General features: G+C 42.5%; 1 protein-coding gene across 1 annotated transcript; it reads left to right on the top strand.

Moving 5' to 3' along the window:
• LOC142210399 (myosin-3) lies at positions 1–27,801 on the top strand. Its single transcript, XM_075279507.1, has 41 exons — positions 1–17; positions 727–767; positions 2,238–2,449; positions 2,682–2,825; positions 3,929–4,085; positions 4,425–4,452; positions 4,772–4,883; positions 5,381–5,473; positions 5,590–5,653; positions 6,575–6,673; positions 6,954–7,057; positions 7,143–7,281; positions 7,838–7,956; positions 8,038–8,187; positions 8,448–8,618; positions 9,469–9,778; positions 9,885–9,952; positions 10,296–10,383; positions 10,463–10,580; positions 10,710–10,833; positions 10,994–11,130; positions 12,307–12,562; positions 12,791–13,033; positions 13,124–13,300; positions 13,882–14,027; positions 15,013–15,103; positions 15,414–15,803; positions 16,867–16,993; positions 17,693–17,811; positions 17,898–18,094; positions 19,767–19,950; positions 21,535–21,700; positions 21,801–21,925; positions 22,328–22,636; positions 22,900–23,103; positions 23,328–23,453; positions 23,539–23,709; positions 25,666–25,770; positions 25,843–25,938; positions 26,416–26,556; positions 27,153–27,801. The coding sequence occupies exons 3-41, from the start codon at positions 2,246–2,248 to the stop codon at positions 27,174–27,176; spliced, it is 5,826 nt and encodes a 1,941-aa protein (XP_075135608.1). The 5' UTR covers positions 1–17; positions 727–767; positions 2,238–2,245; the 3' UTR covers positions 27,177–27,801.
• Positions 27,802–27,970: the final 169 nt, after the last annotated feature.

Genomic DNA, 27,970 nt, shown 5'->3' with positions numbered 1-27,970 from the left:
GGGGACGTCTGCTTTCAGTAAGTCATTATCATGATCAAGTGTCCTGGGCACAGGCAGGCAGACTTATCATGTTATATTCTATTCTATTATTACTGCCTATTATATTACATCACACATCTGCAAGCTGTGGGGTCACTGCTACGCCCAGAATACTATGGCGGGCATGCTGGGACTTGTGGTTTCACAACAGCTGGAGAACCACGACATTACTTTATTATGTATATGGCAGTATCTTATATTACCCGTGCAATATTTTATTACGACCTATTACATAATATTACACAGTATTATATTACTTACTGTATTAACTTATTGTATTCTAGCACATTTCATTCCAGTATATTATATAGTGTTATATTACTTCATATTCTATATTCATGGTATGTTACAGTACATTGTATTGTATTAAAGTATTAGTATATTTTAGTGTATTGCATTACAGTATATTACATTGTATAATATGACTTTATAGTATGTAATTACATAGTATTATCTTACTTTCTAATATATTATATTAGATTATAAAATATTACATTGTACAACATTACAGTATATTACTATGTAATTATATTACTTTTTTTATTTTACATTGTATTATATGACATTATTTTGTTATATTACATTGTTTTATACTACTTTCTATTATCACTGTGTATTACACATGATTTTACTGTTTGTTATGTGAATTGTGTCCAGTCCTTATAACTTCCTTTCTTTGATCCTCAGATCTACATTGCTCTTTCTCAGCTGGTGACTGCTCCGAACAAGTAAGAAATATTCGGGGAAGTGTGTGTGTGTATTTATGTGTACGTATGTGTGTTTGTGTGTACGTATGTTTGTTTATGAGTGTGTGTATTTATGTGTACGTATGTGTGTTTATGTGTGTCCGTATGTGTGTTTATATGTTTGTGTGGGTGTACGTGTGTTTATGAATGTGTGTATTTATGTGTACGTATGTGTCTTTATGTGTGTACGTATGTGTGTTTATATGTTTGTGTGGGTGTATGTGTTTGTATATGTGTATATATGTGTGTGCATGTGTGTATATGGTGGTAATTTGCTTAAGGATTTGTTTTTTTAAAGGTGACTTGGTATGTAGTTAGTTCCTAGTCAGATTCTGTTTATCCTCAATCTTGGGTCTCTGGGCTGGTTCCGATTTGGAGTCACCTGATCAGAACCAGCACCGCCCACCACCCAAGCTGGTCCGCCTCTTCCCTCCTTTACCTGTCAGTGTGCATTACCTATAATACGGGGGCTGATTTTACTATCCAGCCTACCAGCTCCCATAGTACAAGTACAGGAAACATCTCAGTTGTCGGGTGCTGGTTCTGTTCAGGTGACCCCCAAGTCAAAACCACCCAAGAAACCCGTGGTTTGGGCTAAATATAACCCTGTGAGGAAGGAAGTCCATGGCTAACACCTTTAAGATATCTGTGAGATACAGACCAGATTTCAGCAGTATTTCCCACATCATAGTCATCTATTATACCTTGGCACGTGAGCGCAACTACTAAAATAACAGCAGATTACCTGATAGTTCGGAGCTGAGGTGTCGGGCACATGTATTCCCAGCGCTCGCGCTTGTTTCATGAAGCTCATGATCATCCATCATTTTATCTTTTAACACATAACAATATCTTGCTGTCTTTAGTCGATGTATTGTCTGGACTTTATTCTGATCTTTAGTCTAGGGTTTACAGGTAGATACAGAATTTTTGGTCCTCCCACTGTTGATATATGGTACTTGGGGTCACACACATCTCTGCAATGGCTCATATTCTTATCTTATATGGAATTCGCCTTTAAGTGTCACGCCGAAGCTTATACACCTGTTATGAGTCGCCCTCTCATGTGGGCGTACGATGCAGCTCCTGAATTTGCACGTAGGACAACGGATCTCAGAGTATGACATCTCCAACACTGAAATAGCCTTGGGGTCTTACAAGTACCTTGTAAATCTTGTTGTTACATTCTAGAGTCATGATGAAAACTTCAAGTCTGGCTCCTGCCTTTACAATCCAGTTATCTACCCCCACTGAGTTATCTGTGTACTTAAAAAGTAAATTCTGTTTAGACTGTATGAAGTGTGTATGTCCTCCAGGAATTCAATAGAATGCAAGAACTGCAGTTAGGACTGACACATAAGCAGTCAGAACAGTTGGAGGAAAGAATAAAAGGCGTTTTGTATATTAGAACATATTATAGGTTGTTAACGTCTCCAATCTTTGCTTTCTTAGCTGCAACCATGAGTAGTGACCAAGAGATGATGGCATATGGCGTGGCCGCGCCTTTCCTTAGAAAGCCTGAAAAGGAAAGGATTGAGGCCCAGAATCAGCCTTTCGATGCCAAAACCTACTGCTATGTTTCTGATGCCACCGTTGAGTACATCAAGGGGAAAATCAAGAGCTCAGAGGCGGGAAAAACAACAGTGGATACAGAGGATGGACGGGTAAGATAAGTGAGGGTTAGAAAGGAATGACTCACTTTGGTGAATCCCTCTTATTTAAGTGGATTTTCCTGACAATGATTGTGGGGGTGAAGTACCAGCCCCCACCACTGGGTGATCCACCTCAGCATACTTACACCTACTGAAAACATGGCCAGTGAAGATACGCAAATTAGAGGGATTGTTATGTCTCATGTCTTACTGAATTCCTTGTCTCTCTGTCTCTCCACGTCAGACTGTGACAGTGAAACCTGAGAATGTTTACCCCATGAATCCTCCCAAGTTTGATAAAATTGAAGATATGGCGATGTTAACACATCTGAACGAGCCGGCCGTCCTGTATAATCTTAAAGAACGATACAAGGCCTGGATGATCTATGTAAGAAATCAACTATTTACAAATCAAATGTCTTAGAAAGATTTCATCTAGATAGAAATCTTTACCTATGATATAGGGATCAGTACTACACCTAGATCACCAAGATGTCAAGCAGTGATATCACTGTTTTTACATCACTGGTGAGAGGTCACCTACAGTATAGTGATCAGTACTACAGCTAGATTACCAGGACATAGAGCAGATCACTGTATATACATCACCTACAGGATAGTGGTCAGTACTACACCTAGATTACCAGGACATAGAGCAGATCACAGTATATACATCATCTACAAGAAACAGATCAGTACTACACACCAGATCACCAGGAAATAGAACCATGATATTAAAATATATATAAATCTTATACAGGATAGTGATCAGTACTACACCTAGATTACCAGGACATAGAGCAGTGATATCACTGTATATACATCTCCTACACTATAGTGATCAGTACTACACCTAGGTTACAAAGACATAGAGCAGTGATATCACTGTATATACATCTCCTACAGTATAGTGATCAGTACTACACCTAGATTACCAGGACATAGAGCAGATCACTATATGTACATAACTTACAAGATAAATATCTTTATTATACACTAGATCACCAGGGAATAAAAAAAGTGATATCACTGTATATACATCACCTACAGGATAGTGATCAGTACTACACCTAGATTACCAGGACATAGAGCAGTGATATCACTGTATATACATCTCCTACATGATCGTGATCAGTACTACACCTAGATTACATGGACATAAAGCAGTGATATCACTGTATATACATCACCTACAGAATAGTCATCAGTACTACACCTAGATCACCAGGACATAGAGCAGTGATATCACTGTGTATACAGCACCTATAGGATAGTGATCAATACTACACACCAGACTATCAGGACATAGAGCAGTGAAATCACTGTATACACAGGTGAGAGGTCACCTAGAGTGTAATGATCAATCTGGATCTCCAGTTGGTGTGTGAAAACTCCCAAAGTTATGGAGTCCACCATAATTTACCCATGCATATATTAGTTGTATATATGTAGCAACCAATACCTAACCTAATTTTTACTTTTGTACCATAGACCTATTCTGGTCTGTTCTGTGTCACTGTCAACCCCTACAAGTGGTTGCCTGTGTACAACCCTGAGGTGGTCAACGCCTACCGAGGCAAGAAGCGTCAGGAGGCCCCACCACACATCTTCTCCATCTCTGATAACGCCTATCAGTTCATGCTGACTGGTGAGTCACTTTGCTTCTTTGTATGGGACTACATGGCATGGTAAATATGCTACAGATTTACTTCATAACGTATACTCCAGTTACATCCAGATCTGCAAACTTGGAGATTACTACATGGTGTCTGGTATGATCTGTACGCCTCCCAGAATGCAAGTGACCACAATAGAAGTAGCTGAACCAGCAGGGGGCATATTAGATGAGACATCATGCTGTGTGCAGATTTGGCTGTGACTGGGGTATAAGATATCCCTTATCTCTAGATTACTACAGCAAAAATCTGTTTATTATGGACATTACATTGTAGAAAATTGATAAATATATTTATTTTTTCACACACAGATCGTGAGAACCAGTCTATTCTGATCACGTACGTACATACAGACTTATGATGAATTTAGAATATTAATTTTTACAAGCTTTAGTTTAAGAATTAGGTATTAAGAAAAACAATAAAAAAAATAATTCCTGTCATTATAGTTAAGCTACGCCCCTCTAATTAAGCCCTGCCCTTGCCCCACCCACTTTTTCAAGTTTCAAATATTCGTCCAAAAATTTGCAGCTTCGTTTCTGATGAATCCCCCCATAGTTTCACCGTCTGATAACTAATATTTAGTATTATTATTTTTCTTTTCATTACTTAATGGCCATGTGGTAATAACATTGGGATGTACTTTTATGTTGTGCAGCGGAGAATCTGGTGCCGGGAAGACTGTGAACACGAAACGTGTCATCCAGTACTTTGCAACAATTGCAGCTGTTGGTGACACGAAGAAGAAGGAGTCATTAAGTGGGATGAAGGTATGCTAGCACGTATCATCAAATACCCAAAATTAAGAAAATAGTTAAAGAGCTCAGAAATAATATACAAATTAGCCCCTACAGGGGGCAATCACCTGCTCTTTATTTTCCTTATTTGTTGCTCTTTAGCGGCTTTTTAGCTCCACTCCATTAGCACTGAGAGGCGTTTAGTGACTACATTTTAGCTACAGTACATTGTTTAGGGAAGTCTAAGGTAATCTGAGACACCCCCCCCCCTGCTGAAGAGCAGCAGCCTCAACCAATCATGAGAAAAGGGGTGTGGTTAAATCTACCCCAGACTACATACTGTAGCTAAACTGTAGTCACAGATCACAGCTCTGTCCTAAAGTCTGAGGATTAAAGTAAATGAGAAATAAATGAAGTATAAAAAATAAATGGCACACAAATAAGTAATGCAGATACAATAAAATACATGCAGACTATTATAATAATTATACAGTTTTGGATAAATATTTTTTTTTTACCATTTTGTGCAGGGAACCCTGGAGGATCAAATCATCCAGGCCAACCCCCTCCTAGAAGCCTTTGGCAATGCCAAGACCATTAGGAATGACAACTCATCCAGATTTGTATGCTTTTATTTTTTCATTTATTATTATTATTATTATTATTATTATTATTATTACTATTATTATTATTTGGTAATTATGCTTGTTTTTGTTTTTTTTACATTTTCATCCTCTAGGGGAAATTTATTCGTATCCACTTTGGCACCACAGGGAAACTTGCCTCAGCAGATATTGAAACATGTGAGTAGTTATTAAAAATAATTACAAGATATACTCGAGTATAAGCCGACCCGAATATAAGCCGAAGCCCCTAATTTTACCACAAAAAACTTGAGTATAAGCCTAGAGGGAGGGGGGGGGGGGGGAGAAATCCACCTGCAGATAAAAAGTCTGCTCATGTGCATTACAGCTTAGTAACTCCATGTGACTTATAGTAATAGCAGTTAACCCCATCATGTCTCTCACATTAACCCCCTGTGTGCCTCACATAAGAGTTACTGAAATGTGGGACATATGGAGGTAATAATGAGGTATCTTCATAATTAAGATCCATTATTAGTACCCCCATGTGTCTCACATATTAGTAACCCTTATATGGGGCACACAGGGGTTAATATGAGGGACATGACAGGGTTAACTGCTATTACTATGAGGCACATGGAGTTACTGAAACTAAATTAATAACTCCAAATAACTCCATTACTAGGAATAGTAAACCCAGCAGGTACCTGTGTTTTACTCTCACTTTACTGTAGCTTCCTCTCCTCCATATGACAGACATCTTCTGTAAGACAAAAATGAGTCCTGCACATAATGACCACTGACTTATCTGCAGATGTTACATACTAGTGGCTACAGGACCTTTGGTGACATCACAGTCACATGACCTACATGACAAGCCAATTACAAAGAAGTAGCACTAAAGGATCTCCCCCTTTATTTAATTTATGCAGGTCCTTGCAGGTCTCTGTGCTCCGTGGACCCTGACTCGAGTATAAGCCAAGGGGGGCTTTTTCAGCATAAAAGCTGTGCTGGAAAAGTCGGCTTATACTCGAGTATATGGTATATAAAAATACAGAAGTCAATTTTTGAAATTTTTTTTTTGCATATAAAAATGTTATATATAATTTTTTTTCTTCATAATTTGCCATCTCACTGTAGATCTGTTGGAAAAATCCAGGGTAACTTTCCAGCTCCCGGCAGAACGCAGTTACCACATCTTCTACCAAATCCTATCTAACAAGAAGCCTGAATTGATTGGTTAGTGTTGCGATCACCAGGAGGTGGCAGTGTTCTTTACACAACTATTTTGCTAGAATTATTATTATTATTATTATTATTATTATTAATTTTTAAAAATATAAATATAGCAAATACAGATTTTTCATTAATGCATCACAATTATTATGGAAAATCTGATCATAAAGTACTTGAAGGCTATGCCACCAAATTTTTGCAAAAATTAAAATTTTCAAAAATTTTGCACAAAAATGGGGTCTGTTTGTTTATTCTTTCTACTTTATGTTATGTCTTATTCCAGACATGCTGTTGATCACCACAAATCCTTATGATTTCCCCTACATCAGCCAAGGCGAGATTACGGTGGCCAGCATCGATGACACGGAGGAGCTGATGGCCACCGATGTACGATGTTTTTCAGATATATATTTTTAATGAATCCCACATTGATCTGGATTTCTATTCATTTACTTTATGTTAATTTTTGTAGAGTGCCATTGATATTTTGGGCTTTTCTCCTGAGGAAAAAGTTGGAATTTACAAGTTAACAGGAGCGGTCATGCATCATGGAATCATGAAGTTCAAACAAAGACCAAGGGAAGAGCAAGCGGAGCCTGATGGGACTGAAGGTGAGTCCTGGTCAGGGTTGGGTCACCTTGGTACTCTCAGTTATCTTGTAGAGCAGTGTGAAAAAGGTCCAAGTGAGTAAATTGATAAAATAAGGATCTGTATGGAGCCAGCACCCCTATGTAACCATGGTAGGCCCCATTATAAGGCAATGGGGTCTATGATGGAAGGTGTGTTGGGAAACATTGGACCTATCAAATTTTTGGGGTGACCACACACCTTACGGCCTTACATGGGCATTCATCCTTACTGTCAAAGGGGGGTTGTGGGGACAGTGTTCTCAGCCATGGCACGTACCCCTGGGGTATCTATAATGCAGGTTTAGAACCACTGAGGATTAAATCAGGTCCTATCTGCACGAGGAACCATAGAGGTAAGGATACATGGGGCAGAAGCCATTTACCCGCTGGAACGGTCATGTTTGATTCCCATGGCTGTTTTGCCTCACACAAGAATCAGGATGGGAGACTGGGAGGTGCCCATGAGATGTTACATGTCGGTGATGATGTTCTCTGCTGTCAGCCAGTGTCTTACTTACCATCATTGTGTCCATCCCAGTTGCTGATAAAATAGCTTACCTGACCGGCCTGAACTCTGCAGACTTGCTGAAGGCTCTCTGCTACCCCAGGGTCAAAGTGGGCAACGAATACGTCACCAAGGGCCAAACCGTGGAGCAGGTAAAAACACAACAATCTGGAGCCCGGAGTCTCATTATCCCCACAGACAGTTCAGGTTGATAACATTATTGTATCATACAGGTTCACCATAATGTCAATGCCCTCAGCAAGTCTATATATGAGAAGCTCTTCTTATGGATGGTTGGGCGCATTAATGAGCAGCTCGACACTAAACTTCCCCGCCAGCATTTCATCGGAGTCCTGGATATCGCTGGTTTCGAAATCTTTGAGGTTTGTACAAAACACCACACACGCAGAGAGGTGCGGCTGTAACAAATTCATCCCCCCAGGCATGTTATTGATGGTAGGACCCCAGTTACCCACGAACCACAAGTGAACTTCCAAAATGAGAGACCCTGATTTTGTGAATGGGGTTCGGGATTTTGCATTAGGCCCACTGTGTTTCTGCTCTGTAGTATTGGTATGAGCGCCACCTATTTTATTTACAGCACTGAATCTATCGGAATATAATCAGTATATGTCACTTGTAGTTCAACAGCTTAGAACAACTCTGTATAAACTTCACCAATGAGAAGCTGCAGCAATTCTTCAACCACCACATGTTTGTACTGGAGCAAGAGGAGTACAAGAAGGAAGGAATCGAGTGGCAGTTCATTGACTTCGGCATGGACCTGGCTGCCTGTATTGAGCTTATTGAGAAGGTATAAACTCTATAGGTGTCATTATAGTAGTTATATTCTTGTACATAGGAGCAGTATTATAGTAGTTATATTCTTGTACATAGGAGCAGTATTATAGTAGTTATATTCTTGTACATAGGAGCAGTATTATAGTAGTTATATTCTTGTACATAGGAGTAGTATTATAGTAGTTATATTCTTGTAATAGGAGCAGTATTATAGTAGTTATATTCTTGTACATAGGGGGCAGTATTATAGTAGTTATATTCTTGTACATAGGAGCAGTATTATAGTAGTTATATTCTTGTACATAGGAGCAGTATTATAGTAGTTATATTCTTGTACATAGGGGGCAGTATTATAGTAGTTATATTCTTGTACATAGGAGCAGTATTATAGTAGTTATATTCTTGTACATAGGGGCAGTATTATAGTAGTTATATTCTTGTACATAGGAGCAGTATTATAGTAGTTATATTCTTGTACATAGGGGCAGTATTATAGTAGTTATATTCTTGTACATAGGAGCAGTATTATAGTAGTTATATTCTTGTACATAGGAGCAGTATTATAGTAGTTATATTCTTGTACATAGGGGCAGTATTATAGTAGTTATATTCTTGTACATAGGGGCAGTATTATAGTAGTTATATTCTTAAAATACAAAAATAGAAAAAGATATAAAGTAGCTCACCCTTGTAGTCGTTCAAATGATGATTGTTGGTGCACGACCCTATTCTCCTTGACTCATTGGAGTAAATAAATGGAAGTATAATCTTAAATAATCTTAGATTATACTTCTAGATATATTCTTGTACATAGGAGCAGTATTATAGTAGTTATATTTTTTGTATGCGCTGACTCTCTACAGCCCATGGGCATCTTCTCCATCCTTGAAGAGGAGTGCATGTTTCCTAAGGCAACAGACACTTCCTTCAAGAATAAGCTGTATGATCAACATCTTGGAAAATCCAGCAACTTTCAGAAGCCAAAACCAGCCAAAGGCAAAGCCGAGGCTCACTTCTCCCTTATCCACTATGCCGGGACTGTGGACTACAACATTAAAGGTTGGCTGGAGAAAAACAAGGACCCACTGAATGAGACTGTGGTTGGCCTGTACCAGAAATCTGCCATGAAAATCCTGGCCAACCTTTATGCCACATATTCAGGATCGGATGCAGGTGAGACACTAACAAGGAAGCCAACAGGATCCCCGTCTTTCACCCTCTATGTAAGACACTTGAAGTTTCCTATTTCTCATTGACACCTGCTGCTCTTATCTCACAGGTGAAGGGGTCAAGAAGGGGGCAAAGAAGAAGGGCTCCTCTTTTCAGACTGTGTCTGCGCTTTTCAGGGTGAGACGTCTGTGCAATATTATAGTGTTACATAGGACTGCTAGTAACAGAGGGGTGTGGAGACAGAGACAGAGAGGTCTCATACTATTATTCTTGTCTTCCAATTACAAACACATGCATGCTCAGCCAGTGTGCATATGTATAGGGTGGTTTCCTGGAAGTGTATGATTACTTTACCTGCTATGTGGATCATTGGGATGCCGTTTATATTATGAATAGTGAAGCTGATATAGTGTCGTATAGAAGCGTTGTTATATAGATTTATCATATTGTTATAGTAGACAGTGCTCAGACTTGTGGCGGCCATGACTGTGTATGAATTCTCTATTATCTCCCGCTACAGGAGAACTTGAACAAGCTGATGTCCAACCTCAGGACCACACACCCCCATTTTGTGCGCTGTATTATCCCCAATGAGACCAAAACCCCAGGTAATGTGACTCTCTGGGCTGATGTCATACAGATGTAAGGCACAACATGTGACTGACCATCTGCTTATCTCCTCCCCAGGTGAAATGGACCACCATCTTGTTCTGCATCAGCTGAGGTGTAACGGAGTGCTGGAGGGGATCCGTATCTGTAGGAAAGGATTTCCAAACAGGATCCTCTATGGAGATTTCAAACAGAGGTGCAATAGATGGTTTATATAGATTGTAAAGATCCTGAAAGGCTGATAACAGGAAGCAATAAACTATATTCACCTATCCTACAGTCATTTCTTGGCTTGAGATGGCTGATAACACTTTGTATTGTGCAGATATCGGATCTTGAACGCCAGCGCCATCCCTGAGGGTCAGTTCATAGACAGTAAGAAGGCCTGTGAGAAGCTCCTCAGCTCCATTGACATTGACCACAACCAGTATAAATTTGGGCACACCAAGGTAACGCTGAAATCCCTCCAGTCCCTGCAGACCAGTTCTCTTATGTATAGCCATGCTGTGTTATACTGATACCTGCTGGTTGTTAGATGGTATTACAATGCATTGCAGCATCCTAATTTGTATGTGTAGCGGGTGTATTTATAGCACTTTCTTGTTGTAGGTATTTTTCAAGGCCGGTCTCCTAGGGACTCTGGAGGAGATGAGGGATGACCGCCTCGCCCTGTTGATCACCCGCACACAAGCTCTATGTCGAGGATTTTTGTCAAGGCTAGAGTTCAAGAAGATGATGGACAGAAGGTGAAGAGGGCTATTGGGCAACCTCTGGTCAATTAGTGTTTACCATCTGATATATAGAGCTATATACTACACTCAGTGGCGTAACTACCGCTGTAGCAGCAGATGAAGCTGCCACAGGGCCCGACACGTCAGGGGGCCCTGACCCCCGACGTGTCAATTTGAAAAAAAAAATGTAGTTTTTTTTTTTTTACTTCTGAAAGCTCGCCCACCCCCCCTTCTTCTCCGGTGGAAGGAGGGGGGGGTCCGGTCTTACCGGCGGTACCATGAGTGACCTATTTTGTTAGCCTTTGCGGGGTGTTTGCTTTCCACCCCGCGCAGGCCTGAACAGGACCTTACGCAATGTCTCCTCCCTCAGCGTGTGTCCTGACGCTGTGGGGCGGAGACTTATTTTGCAAGAAGAAGCGAGGGGAGTCCATGTTTAGAAGCGTGGAGCACTTGTGAAGGCATAGGTGAGCGCTGGCAGGCAGGACAAGAGCGCTGAGCGCTTGTAAGGACAGATGCGCTCAGCGCTGGTGAAGACATCGCTTTGCACTTGCTGTGTGGTGGTGACAGTGTCCATGTTGTCCACGTGAGTAACAGTGTTTTTTTATGTTTTTCTTCCCCTGGGTCTCCGATTATTATACTCTGGGAATTGAAAAGACCCCAGAGTATAATAATTGTTTATGGGTGTCCACAGTGGGACATAATACTGTGTGCAGGGGCCACTAAGGGACATAATACTGTGTGCAGGGGCCACTATGGGACATAATACTGTGTGCAGGGGCCACTATGGGGCATAATACTGTGTGCAGGGGCCACTATGGGGCATAATACTGTGTGCAGGGGCCACTATGGGGCATAATAGAGCGTACAGGAATGCGTAGGAGGGGGTCGGTCGAGGTTTTCGGCGTCGGTCAGGGCGGGGGGCCCATGTCAAAAGTTCGCCACAGGGTCCCGCCATTCCTAGTTACGCCACTGACTACACTATACAGGGTCCATATAATGGCACCATTTATAGCTATACACATCCATGCAGGGTCCATATAACAGCACCATACAGATCTATATACCATAATACCACCATACCATCTATGCCCACTTTGGCTTTTCCCATCCCCATCCATGTCCATTTGCACGCCTATAGTCCAGCACCCAAGCACACCCCTCAAAGTGACAAGGTGAATTTTGTTCCTTCAGGGAAGCCATCTTCTGTATCCAGTACAACATCCGAGCCTTCATGAATGTTAAGCACTGGCCATGGATGAAGCTTTACTTTAAGATCAAGCCTCTCCTCCGGAGTGCAGAGACCGAGAAGGAGATGGCGGCCATGAAGGAGGAATTTGCCAAAACCAAGGAGAATCTGGCAAAGTCAGAGGCAAAGAGGAAGGAACTGGAGGAGAAGATGGTAAAACTTCTACAGGAGAAGAACGACCTGCAGCTATTAGTTCAGTCTGTAAGTGTGAAGACCTGTCTACACCGTTCTCTGGTGGAGGATGTGTCTGACACCCCTGTGTGGTGGAGCATGTGCCTGACAACCCCTGTGTGGTGGAGGATGTGTCTAACAACCCCTGTGTGGTGGAGCATGTGTCCGACAACCCCTGTGTGGTGGAGCATGTGTCTGACAACTCCTGTGTGGTGGAGGATGTGTCTAACAACATCTGAAAACCTTTTGCACCTACAGGAAACAGAGAACTTGACAGACGCAGAGGAGAGGTGCGACCAGCTTATCAAGAGTAAGATCCAACTGGAGGCCAAGATCAAGGAGCTGAATGAGCGGCTGGAGGACGAGGAAGAGTCCAATGCTGAGCTGACCGCCAAGAAGCGGAAACTGGAGGACGAGTGCTCTGAGCTGAAGAAGGACATCGATGACCTGGAGCTGACATTGGCCAAGGTGGAGAAGGAGAAGCATGCCGTGGAGAACAAGGTAATCTTTTCTGGTGGAGATGTCTGGTCAAAATGACCACAAGATGAAGACATATCCAGCCGCTCATGTCACTGGTGTCTTCTATCATAGGTTAAAAACCTGACCGAGGAGATGGCCGCCCTGGATGAGACCATCGTCAAGTTGACCAAGGAGAAGAAGGCCCTGCAGGAAGCGCATCAGCAGACCCTGGACGACCTGCAGGCTGAAGAGGATAAGGTCAACGCACTGACCAAGCTGAAAACCAAACTGGAGCAGCAAATAGATGATGTAAGTGCCATAGAGCCCTCCTACACCAGGACTGCCATCACCAGGAAAGGTCCAGAGGTCACCTTAAAGTCTAGCTCCGCCTCCAAACTCCATTTTTATTTTTCATATAATGTTAGAAAATCCTCTGCGTTATGTATGTTCACTTTTAACGTGGGTTATACTCCAATCACATTCAAAGCTGCACTCACAATTCCACTGGTACTTCATGTGTCATACTCCTATTACTTCTGAACAATTCCAATGGTTTCCTGCTGTAGCTGATTGTGATTATAGCTCAGGTTCAGACCCGAGTATCATTTTGCCCAGCTCGGTACGTCACTTGTGAATAAGACATGATCTAAGAGCAGAATTGTGACTGCAGCTCTGGATGTGACTGGAGTATTAACCAAAAATGTAAGTGTAGAATTGAGAATAGAGCTCTGGATCCAACTGAACTATTAGAGAAAGTGCTACGGAGAAGTTGTGACTGGAGTAGTCAGGTTCTTAGAAAGGACTGTGAATGCAGCTCTGGATGTGACTAGGGGACTGGACTGCTTTGTAGTTTCTCCTTGGACAATTAATTCTTTTAACCCTTTCTGTAGCTGCAAGGCTCGCTGGAGCAGGAGAAGAAAGTCCGTATGGACAACGAGCGGGCCAAGAGGAAGCTGGAGGGCGACCTGAAGATGGCGCAGGACTCCATCATGGATCTAGAGAATGACAGACAGCAGCTGGACGAGAGGCTTAAAAAGTATGGAGGCCGCCAGTGGGGAGTGCACATGAGCTTTGGGGTGGCTGGGGTCACCTCTCTAATGCTGGGGTCACCTCTACCATTCCGTGGGCTACACGGGGGTTGGCCTCTGCGATGCAAAGGCTTATCACAGATCCAATGCTGGGGTCATGACTTCAATCCCAAGGGTCTATTCTGTAATGCTTGAGTCACCTCTATAACACGCCAGTTCACCTGTCCAGTTGTTTAATCACCTCTACAATCCCAAGGGTCACCTCCACAACTTTGTGGTTAGCCTCTCCAATGCTGGGGTCACCTCTACAATCTTGAGTGTCCCCTCTACAATACTCTGGTCACTTCTGTAATCCTAGGGTTCACAACTACTAAGCTGGGGTCACTGCTGCAATGCTGTGGTCACCTCTGCAATGCTGATCTCTCCTCTACAATGCTGGAGGTCACTGCTACAACACATGGGTCACTGCTCCAATGCCAGGGTCATCTCTCTAATGCTAGGGAAATCTATCTAAAGCTGAGGGTGACCTCTCTAACACTGTGGTCATCTCTCTAATGCTGCGGTCACCTCTAACGCAGGGGGTCATCTCTCTAATGCAGAGGGTCACCTCTCTAACACTGTGGTCATCTCTCTAAAGTTGGGGGTCATCTCTCTAATGCTGCGGTCACCTCTAACTCAGGGGGTCGGCTCTCTAACGCAGAGGGTCACCTCCCTAATGCTGGTGGTCATCTCTCTAAAGTTGGGGGTCACCTCCCTAATGCTGCGGTCATCTCTAACACAGGGGGTCAGCTCTCTAATGCAGAAGGTCATCTGTAACCCATTCTGACATGGTCCTGTTAACACAGCTGATGACTTGTTGCAGTGTATCAGTGATTTACAGACAGCCTTGTCTGTCCTGAGGGTTTGTTACAATGTTACAGGCGCGGTGAAGGTAAAATGTCTAACATCACACACACCCACAAACCTCACACCGAGTATCACTTCTATTTCCAGGAAAGATTTTGAGATCAGTCAGCTGCTGAGCAGGATTGAAGATGAGCAAGTGATGGGGAACCAACATCAGAAGAAGATTAAAGAGCTTCAGGTACAACTGGCGCCCCCTACATTACAGATGCCCGAATTTCACTGAACCACAGGGCACAATGACCAAGCCCCTCCCCTAATTAGGGCACTGGAAAATAACTTGTTATAAGCCCCTCCCATGTGTGGTCTTTGCCAAGAAGGGTCATCTGACATTGGGACCTGCAGAGACCTTAAGGAGTCCAGGGGGAGGGGCTCAACACTACTCTGATTGGCTGGCACTACTGATCAGATGTAATTTGTTAGGACTCTCCTGAACATGCAGAAAGTACATCCCTTTAAGAGGTGATGTCATGTCCTGCTTATATTTCTAGGCTCGTATTGAAGAACTGGAAGAAGAGATTGAAGCTGAGAGGGCAACTCGGGCAAAGGCTGAAAAGCAGAGATCCGAACTCTCCCGGGAGCTGGAGGAGATCAGCGAGAGGCTGGAGGAGGCTGGAGGGGCGACCGCGTCTCAGGTCGAGCTCAACAAGAAGAGAGAGACGGAGTTCCAGAAGATGCGCAGAGATCTGGAGGAGGTCTCCCTGCAACACGAAGCCATGGTGGCTGCCATGCGTAAGAAGCAGGCCGACAGCAGCGCCGAGTTCAGCGAGCAGATTGAAAACCTGCAGCGGGTGAAGCAGAAGCTGGAAAAAGAGAAGAGTGAGATGAGGATGGAGATCGATGACATCAACAGCAATCTGGAGTCCATGACAAAGTCTAAGGTCAGGACGGGGGAGGTTGTGACCAACCATGGGCAATGTGGATTGCGACCTGTACATGGGTGATAGCGAAGGCCTGTCCAGTCTCCTGGATATAAAGAGTCATCTGTGTCTCATATACAGGTCTGCAGTAGACTTTGCACTTCAGCTCCTCACTATTCTCAAGATCTCTGCTTGATACATTGTAATTAAATCTCAGCTATTTCCGCAAGACTAGGATAAGATGGGTTGTTTGGTGACTTGACATGAACAAGAAGGTTTCCATACACTGACGCCAAGAAGAGAAACCAAACGTTTCTAATGATTTACTTGTACAGATGTAGCAGAGCTGAGTTCTTAGTTGTCATGGGATGTTTCTACATGTAAATGTAATAGTATAGTTATAGCAGCGCTTGTTATGGGATATTCCTTTCTACAAGCCATCTTAATTATATAGATATAGCAATGCTGAGTTTGTAGTCATCATGGAATTTTCCTTTCTATCTGCCCTGCTAGGGTTAAGACTGGTTGCAGACGACCGTGGCCAAATAGCCGGCCGTGAATTAGAGGCACGGGCCATGCACTGGGGACACATGGCCATTGGCTGTGTTTCTGTGGCCCCTTTCATGAAATGAATAGGAGCCACGGAAGAAGGGCCGCAAAATACTGGACCTGTTCTATATTTTGCGAGCCGGACTATCGGCCAGCACATGTGACCTTGTAATTCACGGTTATGTTTATGGGCCCATAGAAATGAATGGGTTAGTGTGCTAACTGGGAAAAACACTGATCTCGGCCACGGTCATCTGCAACCGGCCTTACATTGAGCCTGGAGCCCAGTTATACATTAACTTTAATGGACACAGTGTAATATAAGCATCTCTACAAGGAGGGGCTTCCTGAGCAGATCCATCAGCAAACACCTGACTATTGGGGGCATCCGTGTAGGACTACTACCATGGGACTACTGCTTAAACTCCTCTCTGCTACTATTTGTAGTCTGATTGGTCCACAATGCGTCCTGCCAGGTCCTTATGTTTAGAAGCAGGCGCTGAGTTAGAATATTTGCCTCTAAATATCTGCTCAGGTGAACCTGGAGAAAATCTGCCGCACCCTAGAAGACCACCTGAGCGAGTTCAAAAGCAAGGCTGAGGAGAACCAGAGGGCCGTGGCCGACCTCACCATGCAAAAGGCTCGTCTTCAGACTGAAACAGGTAAAAATGAGCATGGGTCCCAGGGGTCCAGCCAGGACCTGCCAAAATGTCAGAAGGTCTCCTCTTGCTTAGGGCAGGTAGGAGAACATTTTTGTTATTTTTAGCCCAGTCAAAAATACTACTGATAAAACTGGGCACGTACAGCCAGATGCTTGTAAAATATATGGACAGTAAGCGGAGTCTACCCCAAACTCATGATGGTGGACCCCGGCTTATAGTACTTAGCCCAAGTGTAAGATGCAGTATTCAGAGTTATGGTGGTAGGCATACATTTATAGTGATTATGGTGGTTATATCAGAGTTGTGTTGATGGGTTCAGGCTCATGGTACTGGGCTCAGAGTTATGGTGGTGGGCTTGGGTTTATGGTAGGCTCAGTATAATAGTGGTGGACCCAGACATATGTGGTGGGCACCAACTTGTGGTAGTATCTGGTGCCCAAGTATGCTGGTATACCAAGTTTAAGATGGCGGACTTATTATGGTAGGCTTAGGCTTACAGTAATTGTCTCAGGTTTATGGTAGTGGGCTCAAGTGTCTGCTGGTAGGCCCAGGCTTATGATAGTTCTCCAAGATTTTTGATTTATGTATTTCCCAATGTCTATGTCGCATCTGAAGGTCACTTTTGCCTGTTGAGAGTGGTGGCTCAGAGTTTCGGTGGATGGCAAACACTAGAATGTCGCAATCTCTATTTTATTTCAGGTGAGCTTTCTCGACAGCTGGAAGAAAGGGAATCTCTGATGTCTCAGCTGTCTAGATCTAAACAGGCTTTCACCCAGCAGATCGAAGAGCTAAAGAGAAGTCTGGAAGAAGAAGTGAAGGTGAGACAATGGAAGGACTCTAGACTAGAACCTCTTGTCCAGGTCATGTAAGCCTCATGTCTTCTCTGATCTTCTTCATCCACCAGGCTAAAAATGCCTTGGCTCACAGCTTGCAGTCATCTCGCCATGATTGTGACCTCCTGAGGGAACAATATGAAGAAGAGCAAGAGGCCAAGTCAGAGCTACAGAGAGCTATGTCCAAGGCCAACAGTGAGGTGGCGCAATGGAGGACAAAATACGAGACTGATGCCATTCAGCGCACGGAGGAGCTGGAAGATGCCAAGTAACTACACATTGTATTTACATTGTCAGGAGTGTTTACAGTTAGGGCAGTGTAGTCCACAATATGAATCGAGACAAACTGATCACTACAGTAATATAAAGATTTCTAGTAAACAATGAACCGTCACTCGGTGATTAGGCTGGTGCTCGGAAATGGCGTCTCACGGCCATCATGATATAGTAAATGAAATTCCCAGCCCTCAAAGTATGCTTCCAAAGTGAAATTTTATTCAGACAAATACCGACAAATAAACGTTTCGGTCTACAAGACCTTCCTCAGTGTGTCGGTAGAAAGAAGGAGGTATAGGAAGCCAAACAAAATGGATAGGGAGTCCTGGTGGATGAATGTGACATACTCATCCACCAGGACTCCCTATCCATTTTGTTTGGCTTCCTATACCTCCTTCTTCCTACCGACACACTGAGGAAGGTCTTGTAGACCGAAACGTTTATTTGTCGGTATTTGGTGGAATAAAATTTCACTTTGGAAGCATACTTTGAGTGCCGGGAATTTCATAACTATATAAAGATTTCTAGTCATGGGGCCTGTGGCATACACATGATATGTAAGTATGTATAGCCCATGCATTGCATAACGCTGTTAGTCTTTGTGTTGGGAGTCTCAGCAGTTAGGCTAAGTTCACACAGAGTTTTTTGGTCAGGGTTTTGTGGCCGTCATCGCCTCAAAACCCTGACCAAAAAGACGGCTCCCATTGAAATCAATGGGAGCCGCACAGGAGCTTTTTTATGGAGTGTTTCTTCCTGCTCCTGGAAAAAAGAAGCAAGATGCTCATTCTTCAGGCTGAGTCGCCTCATGATTCGGCCTGAAGAAACTCCCTCAACCGGACTAGGCCCATTCATTGGGCCTAATTCAGTGCGTAGCACGTGGCTGGATGCCGTTGCAGTGCAATGGCTTTCAGTCGCGGCAACCCGTCTTTTGGACCAGAACCTGAGGCAGCTTCCGTTTCAGGTTCTGGTCCAAAACACTCCTTGTGAATTTACCCTTAAAGCAGATAATCCAGTGTGTACACCATGAATTGGAGGAAATGTAATGTGACTTGTAATATATAGGGTGTCCGGAAAGTAAGTACACAAAATGAAAGGGTGGACGATATATGAAGCGTTTTTTATTAATGAACTTGTGACCGGAAATGCACTATTGTGGCGCTGCAGGTAGACCGAGACCGATCCCTCACTGCGCCATGTGAAAGGAGAAATGAAGAAGAGAAAGCGCTTTAATGGGAAATGAGTTTAATCCCTGTTACTTATTTACAAGAATTGCTCACAGTGCTGGCCACCTGCCCCAATGCAAGCAGTGCAACGCCGGGAGATGGATCGACAACCCATCCACAGACTCCTGGCATGGCCCTCACCCTGACGAACGCAGCCTGTATGCGGTTCACGAGCTCTTCATGGGTTGGCACAGGCGTTGCGTACACAACGGACTTGACATGTCAAATCAAGTGGGGTCAAATCCGGCGAGCAAGGGATCCACAGCACTGTGTCAGTCTTCCTGCAGCGCCGCCATGGTGCATTTCCAGTCACATATTCATTAATAAAAAACGCTTCATATACCGGCTAAAGTCCATCCTTTCATTTTATGTACTTACTTTCCGGACACCCTGTATAGCCTGGGCCAGCCATGACTGTTATCAATACTGTCTGATCTTTAGGAAGAAGTTGGCACAGCGCCTCCAGGAGGCAGAGGAACACATTGAGGCTGTGAATTCGAAATGTGCCTCCCTGGAGAAGACTAAGCAGAGGCTTCAGGGAGAGGTGGAAGATCTAATGATCGATGTGGAGAGGGCAAACTCCCTGGCGGCTGCCCTGGACAAGAAGCAGAAGAATTTTGACAAGGTATCAGAAAACTGCAACAGACACGTCACACAGAGAGAAAGAAAATCAATGACTTATATGGCAGTCAAAGCCCTGAGATAGTAAGTCAGAGACCTGAGATAATAAGTCAGTGCTTCAGGATAAAGTTGGAGAGGATAAAACAAGATGTAATACAGGTGTCCATGAGGTGTTAGTCAGCCATACCTGCAGACTGTCTAATGCGTATGGAGTGTCTTGACTCTCCCATATGGGAAAATGTTGGGGAAAAGATGGATTGGGCATATTGGAATTCATCAGCCTTTGCCCTTACATGTGCATACTCAAATGGGTATGAGGTACTCAGGAGGAAAAGCTGTTTCTGACAGTTCACCTGGCAGGTCAGGGCTCAGGAATAATATCTGATACATTGAGTGATATAATATCAGAGAATAGCTTAGGATTTAGAATAACATCAGATAAGAGATTAGGATCTGATATAGCAAGCTAGAGCTCTGAAGTAATAGGCCAAGAATGAGAGAAAACATTAGCTAAGAGGTCAGGATCCAAGATAATAAGTCAGATCTGGAATAACACCAGAAGTCAGGATCTGGAATAATATCAGATAAGAGGTCAGGATCTGGAATAATATCAGATAAGTGGTCAGGATCTGGAATAATATCAGATAAGTGGTCAGGATCTGGAATAATATCAGATAAGGGATCAGGATCTGGAATAATATCAGATAAGAGGTCCGGATCTGGAATAATATCAGATAAGAGGTCAGGATCTGGAATAATATAAGATAAGTGGTCAGGATCTGGAATAATATCAGATAAGATATCAGGATCTGGAATAATATCAGATAAGAGGTCAGGATCTGGAATAATATCAGGTAAGTGGTCAGGATCTGGAATAATATCAGATAAGTGGTCAGGATCTGGAATAATATCAGATAAGGGATCAGGATCTGGAATAATATCAGATAAGAGGTCTGGATCTGGAATAATATCAGATAAGAGGTCAGGATCTGGAATAATATCAGATAAGAGGTCAGGAACTGGAATAATATCAGATAAGAGGCCAGGATCTGGAATAATATCAGATAAGAGGTCAGGATCTGGAATAATATCAGATAAGAGGTCAGGATCTGGAATAATATCAGATAAGAGGTCAGGATCTGGAATAATGTCAGATAAGAGGTCCGGATCTGGAATAATATCAGATAAGGGATCAGGATCTGGAATAATATCAGATAAGGGATCAGGATCTGGAATAATATCAGATAAGAGGTCCGGATCTGGAATAATATCAGATAAGAGGTCAGGATCTAGAATAATATCAGATAAGAGGTCCGGATCTGGAATAATATCAGATAATAGATCAGGATCTGGAATAATATCAGATAAGAGGTCCGGATCTGGAATAATATCAGATAAGAGGTCTGGATCTGGAATAATATCAGATGAGAGGTCCGGATCTGGAATAATATCAGATAAGAGGTAAGGATCTAGAATAATATCAGACAAGAGACCAAGATCTGTGATAATAAGTCCATGCTCTGAGATAACAAGTTATTATATAAAGTGATTGGAAGTTATTATCAGACATTTCTTTCCCAAATATCAGATCCTGGCTGAGTGGCGTCAGAAATACGAGGAATCTCAATCTGAACTTGAATCCTCTTTGAAAGAATCCAGATCTTTGAGTACTGAGCTCTTCAAGATGAAGAACGCCTATGAGGAGACCCTGGACCAACTGGAGACGATAAAGAGGGAAAACAAGAACCTGCAACGTGAGTACAAGTGTGGTCATATATCAGATGTATGATAACTAGCCTATAAAACCAAGGTTTGTGGGTAATGTCCTTGTCATATATGTCATCATCTTAACAGAGGAGATCACAGACCTCACTGATCAGGTGGCCACGAGCAGCAAGACCATTCATGAGCTGGAGAAGGCCAAGAAGCAGGTGGAGATGGAGAAGAGTGAAATGCAGGCTTCACTAGAGGAGGCGGAGGTAACTTCTGACATACCGCATCATAATGTGTCTGCAGTACCCGATCTTTCCAGGCAGGGGTGTTGGAGCAAATTCCATTTTAGGCCGGAGCCACATGTTGCGAAAACTCGGCATTTTAGAGTACCTGCAAAGTGGATGGCATTCTGTCAAATACCATCTACTCTTTGCAGAAAAAAAATGTGGTTTATCATTGATTGGTGACCCTATGATCTGCAAAATATGAGATCCCAGACTCCACCTATAATATCTCCTAAATGAGCCTAGTAGCATCAACATGACCCAAGGAGAGATCCAGAGCCACCACTGGACAGAACCGGGATCTTGGGCTCATCTTCTTCTGTTGCTTCTCTGTCCCCCATGTTAGGATATTGTATAATGTGACCCCCTATTTCACACATACAGGGGGCTCTGGAGCATGAGGAGGCCAAGATCCTTCGCATCCAGCTGGAACTGACCCAAGTGAAGGCAGACATTGAGCGCAGGGTGGCTGAGAAAGATGAAGAGATAGATCAGATGAAGAGGAACTACCAGAGGACCATTGAGACCATGCAGACGGCCCTTGACTCTGAGATAAGGAGCAGAAATGAGGCCATCAGGATTAAGAAGAAGATGGAGGGCGACCTCAATGAGATGGAGATACAGCTCAGTCATGCAAACCGCATTGCGGCTGAGGCTCAAAAATACCTGAGGAATGTTCAAGCACAACTCAAGGTAAAGCTCTAGAGGATAAGACCACCCAAACATATGTTATAGTCTACTACTGTGGTGATGTCCTCTCACATAATAACGTCCATTATGCCCACCTCACAAGCAGATTGCTTGGTGTTCCTCTTGAAGTACCTGTAGATCATAATCGCAGAGGGAATCTGGTGGAAACCAGCAACATGGAGACCACTTGGTTTTCCCATTGAAACACTCTTACATCTCAGCCACTGATGAAATGAATGACTCTTGGATTATCTCTGTCATAATAGGACACACAGATCCACCTTGATGATGCCATCCGAGGTCAGGAGGATCTGAAGGAGCAGCTTGCCATCGTTGAACGCAGAAACACCCTTATGTTGACCGAGATTGAGGAGTTACGGGCTGCTCTAGAACAGACCGAGAGGTCCAGGAAGGTTGCAGAACAAGAGCTCCTGGATGCCACCGAGCGTGTTCAGCTCCTGCACTCGCAGGTAGATTGTTCAATATGTTATGTGTTCAGTTCTTTGGTGACCTCAGTTACTGGAGAAACTCTAGATCATACCTTGGTGATGTGCCCTTGATTCCTGACATTGTCTCCATCCATCCTGAAGAGGTCAGGACTCCAGGTGGGCATTCAGTAATCAAGGTAGCACTCCTCTTATTTACTCCTGATAGTATATTAATTGATTCAATGTGATGATTTTTTTTTCATCAGAACACTAGTCTCATCAACACCAAGAAAAAGTTGGAGAGTGATGTCTCACAACTACAAGGTGACATCGAAGATGTGACCAAAGAGGCCAGAAACGCTGAGGAAAAAGCAAAGAAAGCCATCACTGATGTAAGACAAGCTCTATTCACAGTGGGAGTATTAGCTACATATTAGAGGACACTTCAAGAAAGTCATTATCTTTTGAAACTTCCAGGCTGCTATGATGGCTGAAGAACTGAAGAAAGAGCAGGACACGAGCGCCCACCTCGAGAGGATGAAGAAGAATCTGGATCAGACTGTGAAGGATCTTCAACTACGTCTGGAAGAAGCTGAACAGTTGGCTCTTAGGGGTGGCAAGAAACAGCTTCAAAAGCTGGAGGCCAGAGTAAGTACTAGAATATAACTACTATAATACTTCCCCCTCTGTACAAGAATATAACTACTATAATACTGCCCCCTCTGTACAAGAATATAACTACTATAATACTGCTGCTATGTACAAGAATATAACTACTATAATACTGTTCCTATGTACAAGAATATAACTACTATAACACTGCTCCTATGTACAAGAATATAACTACTATAATACTACCTCCTATGTACAAGAATATAACTACTATAATACTACTCTTATGTACAAGAATATAACTACTATAATACTGCTCCTATGTACAAGAATATAACTACTATAATACTGCTCCTATGTACAAGAATATAGCTACTATAATACTGCTCCTATGTACAAGAATATAACTACTATAATACTGCCCCCTCTGTACAAGAATATAACTACTATAATACTGCTGCTATGTACAAGAATATAACTACTATAATACTACCTCCTATGTACAAGAATATAACTACTATAATACTGCTCCTATGTACAAGAATATAACTACTGTAATACTACCTCCTATGTACAAGAATATAACTACTATAATACTGCTCCTATGTACAAGAATATAACTACTATAATACTGCTCCTATGTACAAGAATATAGCTACTATAATACTGCTCCTATGTACAAGAATATAACTACTATAATACTGCCCCCTCTGTACAAGAATATAACTACTATAATACTGCTGCTATGTACAAGAATATAACTACTATAACACTACCTCCTATGTACAAGAATATAACTACTATAATACTGCTCCTATGTACAAGAATATAACTACTATAATACTACCTCCTATGTACAAGAATATAACTACTATAATACTGCTCCTATGTACAAGAATATAACTACTATAATACTGCTCCTATGTACAAGAATATAACTACTATAATACTGCCCCCTATGTACAAGAATATAACTACTATAATACTGCCCCCTATGTACAAGAATATAACTACTATAATACTACTCCTATGTACAAGAATATAACTACTATAATACTGCTCTTATGTACAAGAATATAACTACTATAATACTGCCCCCTATGTACAAGAATATAACTACTATAATACTACTCCTATGTACAAGAATATAACTACTATAATACTGCTCTTATGTACAAGAATATAACTACTATAATACTGCCCCCTATGTACAAGAATATATAGCTACTATAATACTACTCCTATGTACAAGAATATAACTACTATAATACTGCCCCCTATGTACAAGAATATAACTACTATAATACTGCTCCTATGTACAAGAATATAACTACTATAATACTGCCCCCTCTGTACAAGAATATAACTACTATAATACTGCCTCCTATGTACAAGAATATAACTACTATACTACTACTCCTATGTACAAGAATATAACTACTATAATACTACTCCTATGTACAAGAATATAACTACTATAATACTACTCCTATGTACAAGAATATAACTACTATAATACTGCTCCTATGTACAAGAATATAACTACTATAATACTGCTCCTATGTACAAGAATATAACTACTATAATACTGCTCCTATGTACAAGAATATAACTACTATAATACTGCTCCTATGTACAAGAATATAACTACTATAATACTGCTCCTATGTACAAGAATATAACTACTATAATACTGCTCCTATGTACAAGAATATAACTACTATAATACTGCTCCTATGTACAAGAATATAACTACTATAATACTGCTCCTATGTACAAGAATATAACTACTATAATACTGCCCCCTATGTACAAGAATATAACTACTATAATACTGCTCCTATGTACAAGAATATAACTACTATACTACTACTCCTATGTACAAGAATATAACTACTATAATACTGCTCCTATGTACAAGCATGTAACTACTATAATGCTACCTCCTATAGACCTGTATGACTTCTGTCTTCCTCCTTTCTTATCCTTCAGGTGAGAGAACTGGAGTCTGAGTTGGATTCTGAGCAGAAGAGAAGTGCGGATGTGATTAAGGGTATCAGGAAGTATGAGCGGCGGGTGAAGGAGTTGACGTTCCAGGTCAGATGTGATCCGGTGATCTGTTGCTCCTTCCTCAGGACATCTTAGTAACCTTTTTATTTTTCTCTTCAGGCTGAGGAGGACAAAAAGAATAATATGCGGCTCCAGGATCTGGTGGACAAGCTGCAGATGAAAGTGAAATCCTACAAGAGGCAGACTGAGGAGGCGGTGAGTGCAAGCTGTGGGGGAAGGGACCTGGGGCTGCAGCATGCTGGCATATCTGTGGGCACTGGACAACGTCTTCTGATTCTCCTCCTGAGATTACATCACTACACATCTGGAGCTGAATTCATAATTCTGCTACTACATCATAAGTAGTCACCAGTCACTACAAGAGCTGCATTAGTGACAATGGTATCTTATGACGCTTTGATTACTTCCATGGTACTCACCATTACATCTGACCCCAGCAGAGGGCAGCAGAGAGATGTATGCTAGTAAAGGACAGCTTGGGATTTGACCGGAGATGAAAACCATGAATGCAGCTCTGGGTGTGCTTGGAGTATAATAGTAGTGAATGGAGCTCTGGATATGACTAGAGTATAAATAAATATAATTTGGGATCAGTACAGTGTATTATAAGTAGTGACGGCTGCCTCAGGACACTGCTGATTAACCCTTTATGTCTTTTTTTTCTATGTGCAGGAAGAACATTCAAACACCCATCTGTCCAAGTGCAGGAGAGTCCAGCATGAGCTGGAGGAGGCTGAAGAGCGGGCGGACATTGCCGAATCCCAGGTCAACAAGCTGCGGCTGAAGACTCGGGAAACCATCAGCACAACAAAGGTAGGAACCTAAGCAGGGCCGGGGTATACATGGGGACATGGCTGCAGCTCTGGATGTGACTAGAGTACAAAAACTGGGAATGCAGTATAAGAATTGTAAATGCAGCTTTAGATGTGACTAGAGTATAAGAATTATATATGAAAGCTTTTGATGTGACTAGTGTAGAAATGTATACACAGTTCTGGATGAGATTAAAGTGGATTTGTAACTGAAACTGTGGATGTGACTGGAGTATAAGAATTGTAAATTCAGTTCTGGTTGTCACTAGAGTAGAAATTTCTATGCAGCTCTGGCTGTGACTAGAGTATAGTTACAGATATCCATTTTATTTTCGATATATTAAGATATCTTAGGGAGCCTTCACACGGAGTAACTCCGGGCTCAATGTGTGCTTATTTTTCCTGCCGTAGAAATGCGAGGGTAGCGTTTACGTTGCGTTTAGGCTCATAGTAAAAAATGCAGTGTAAACGCGACGTAAACGCTACCCTCGCATTTCTACAGCAGGAAAAATAAGCACACATTGAGCCCGGAGTTACTCCGTGTGAAGGCTCCCTTAGATTTGTTTTGTGCCTCATTCTTCTCATCTTTGCCGTCAGGTGTTCATGACCTCTGAGGAATAATCGTGCAGACGGGAAGATGGCGGCAGCGGCGAGATACACATAATGTGTATTCTCTCAGAAAATGCGAACTACATGGACAGGACTGAAATAAATAAAGGGCAGTGACTGTTCTCCAGAGCATTCACCCTGCTGACCCTAGTGTTATGTGAGGGTGGATGGGTGTACCGAGTATAATATGGCGGATGTAGAGGTGCACCCCATACAAACCAATGGCAGTGCGTCCAGCGCCAAAGTGTCTGCTCTATTCCTGAGTAGTCGCCAACACTCTGCAGATAATGCCCTAAGGGTGAGGTCACACACAGTGGATTATTCTGCAGATTTACACATCCACACACCACTGCAGATATTTTTAGGAAAACTTTGTCCTGTGCTACACATTGTAAGATTTGCAGCTTCTGTTACAGATTTCACCACTTTCAGTACGGGGACATAACACGTGTGGTCTCGCCCTCAGACTGTGGCGCCCCCTTCCCATTCCTATGGAAATCACTGGCACGAGCTGCATACTGGTCATAAAATCCTATGAACTGGAGGAACCACAGCCGCTCATGTAGCCGGTCCCGCCATGTAGATCGCCCTTCACGCTGCGTCCGTCTGTAGCGATCAGTGATAGTAATAAATATCTTGCACAATAATGACTGTGTCTCTCGTCATCGAGTAGTAGTCCGGGTTGTGTAATACAGGGAGTATACAGCAGGTATATACGGAGTACAGAGCGGCCAGCAGGGGGTGAATATTTGCACAATGGACATTATTATATGAGAGCCTACAGTGGTGTGCTCTGTGTCATTCAG

Source organism: Leptodactylus fuscus, chromosome 6, assembly GCF_031893055.1.
Source record: "Leptodactylus fuscus isolate aLepFus1 chromosome 6, aLepFus1.hap2, whole genome shotgun sequence".
Lineage (NCBI taxonomy): Eukaryota > Metazoa > Chordata > Amphibia > Anura > Leptodactylidae > Leptodactylus > Leptodactylus fuscus.
This window is presented reverse-complemented; position numbering and strand designations above follow the sequence as displayed.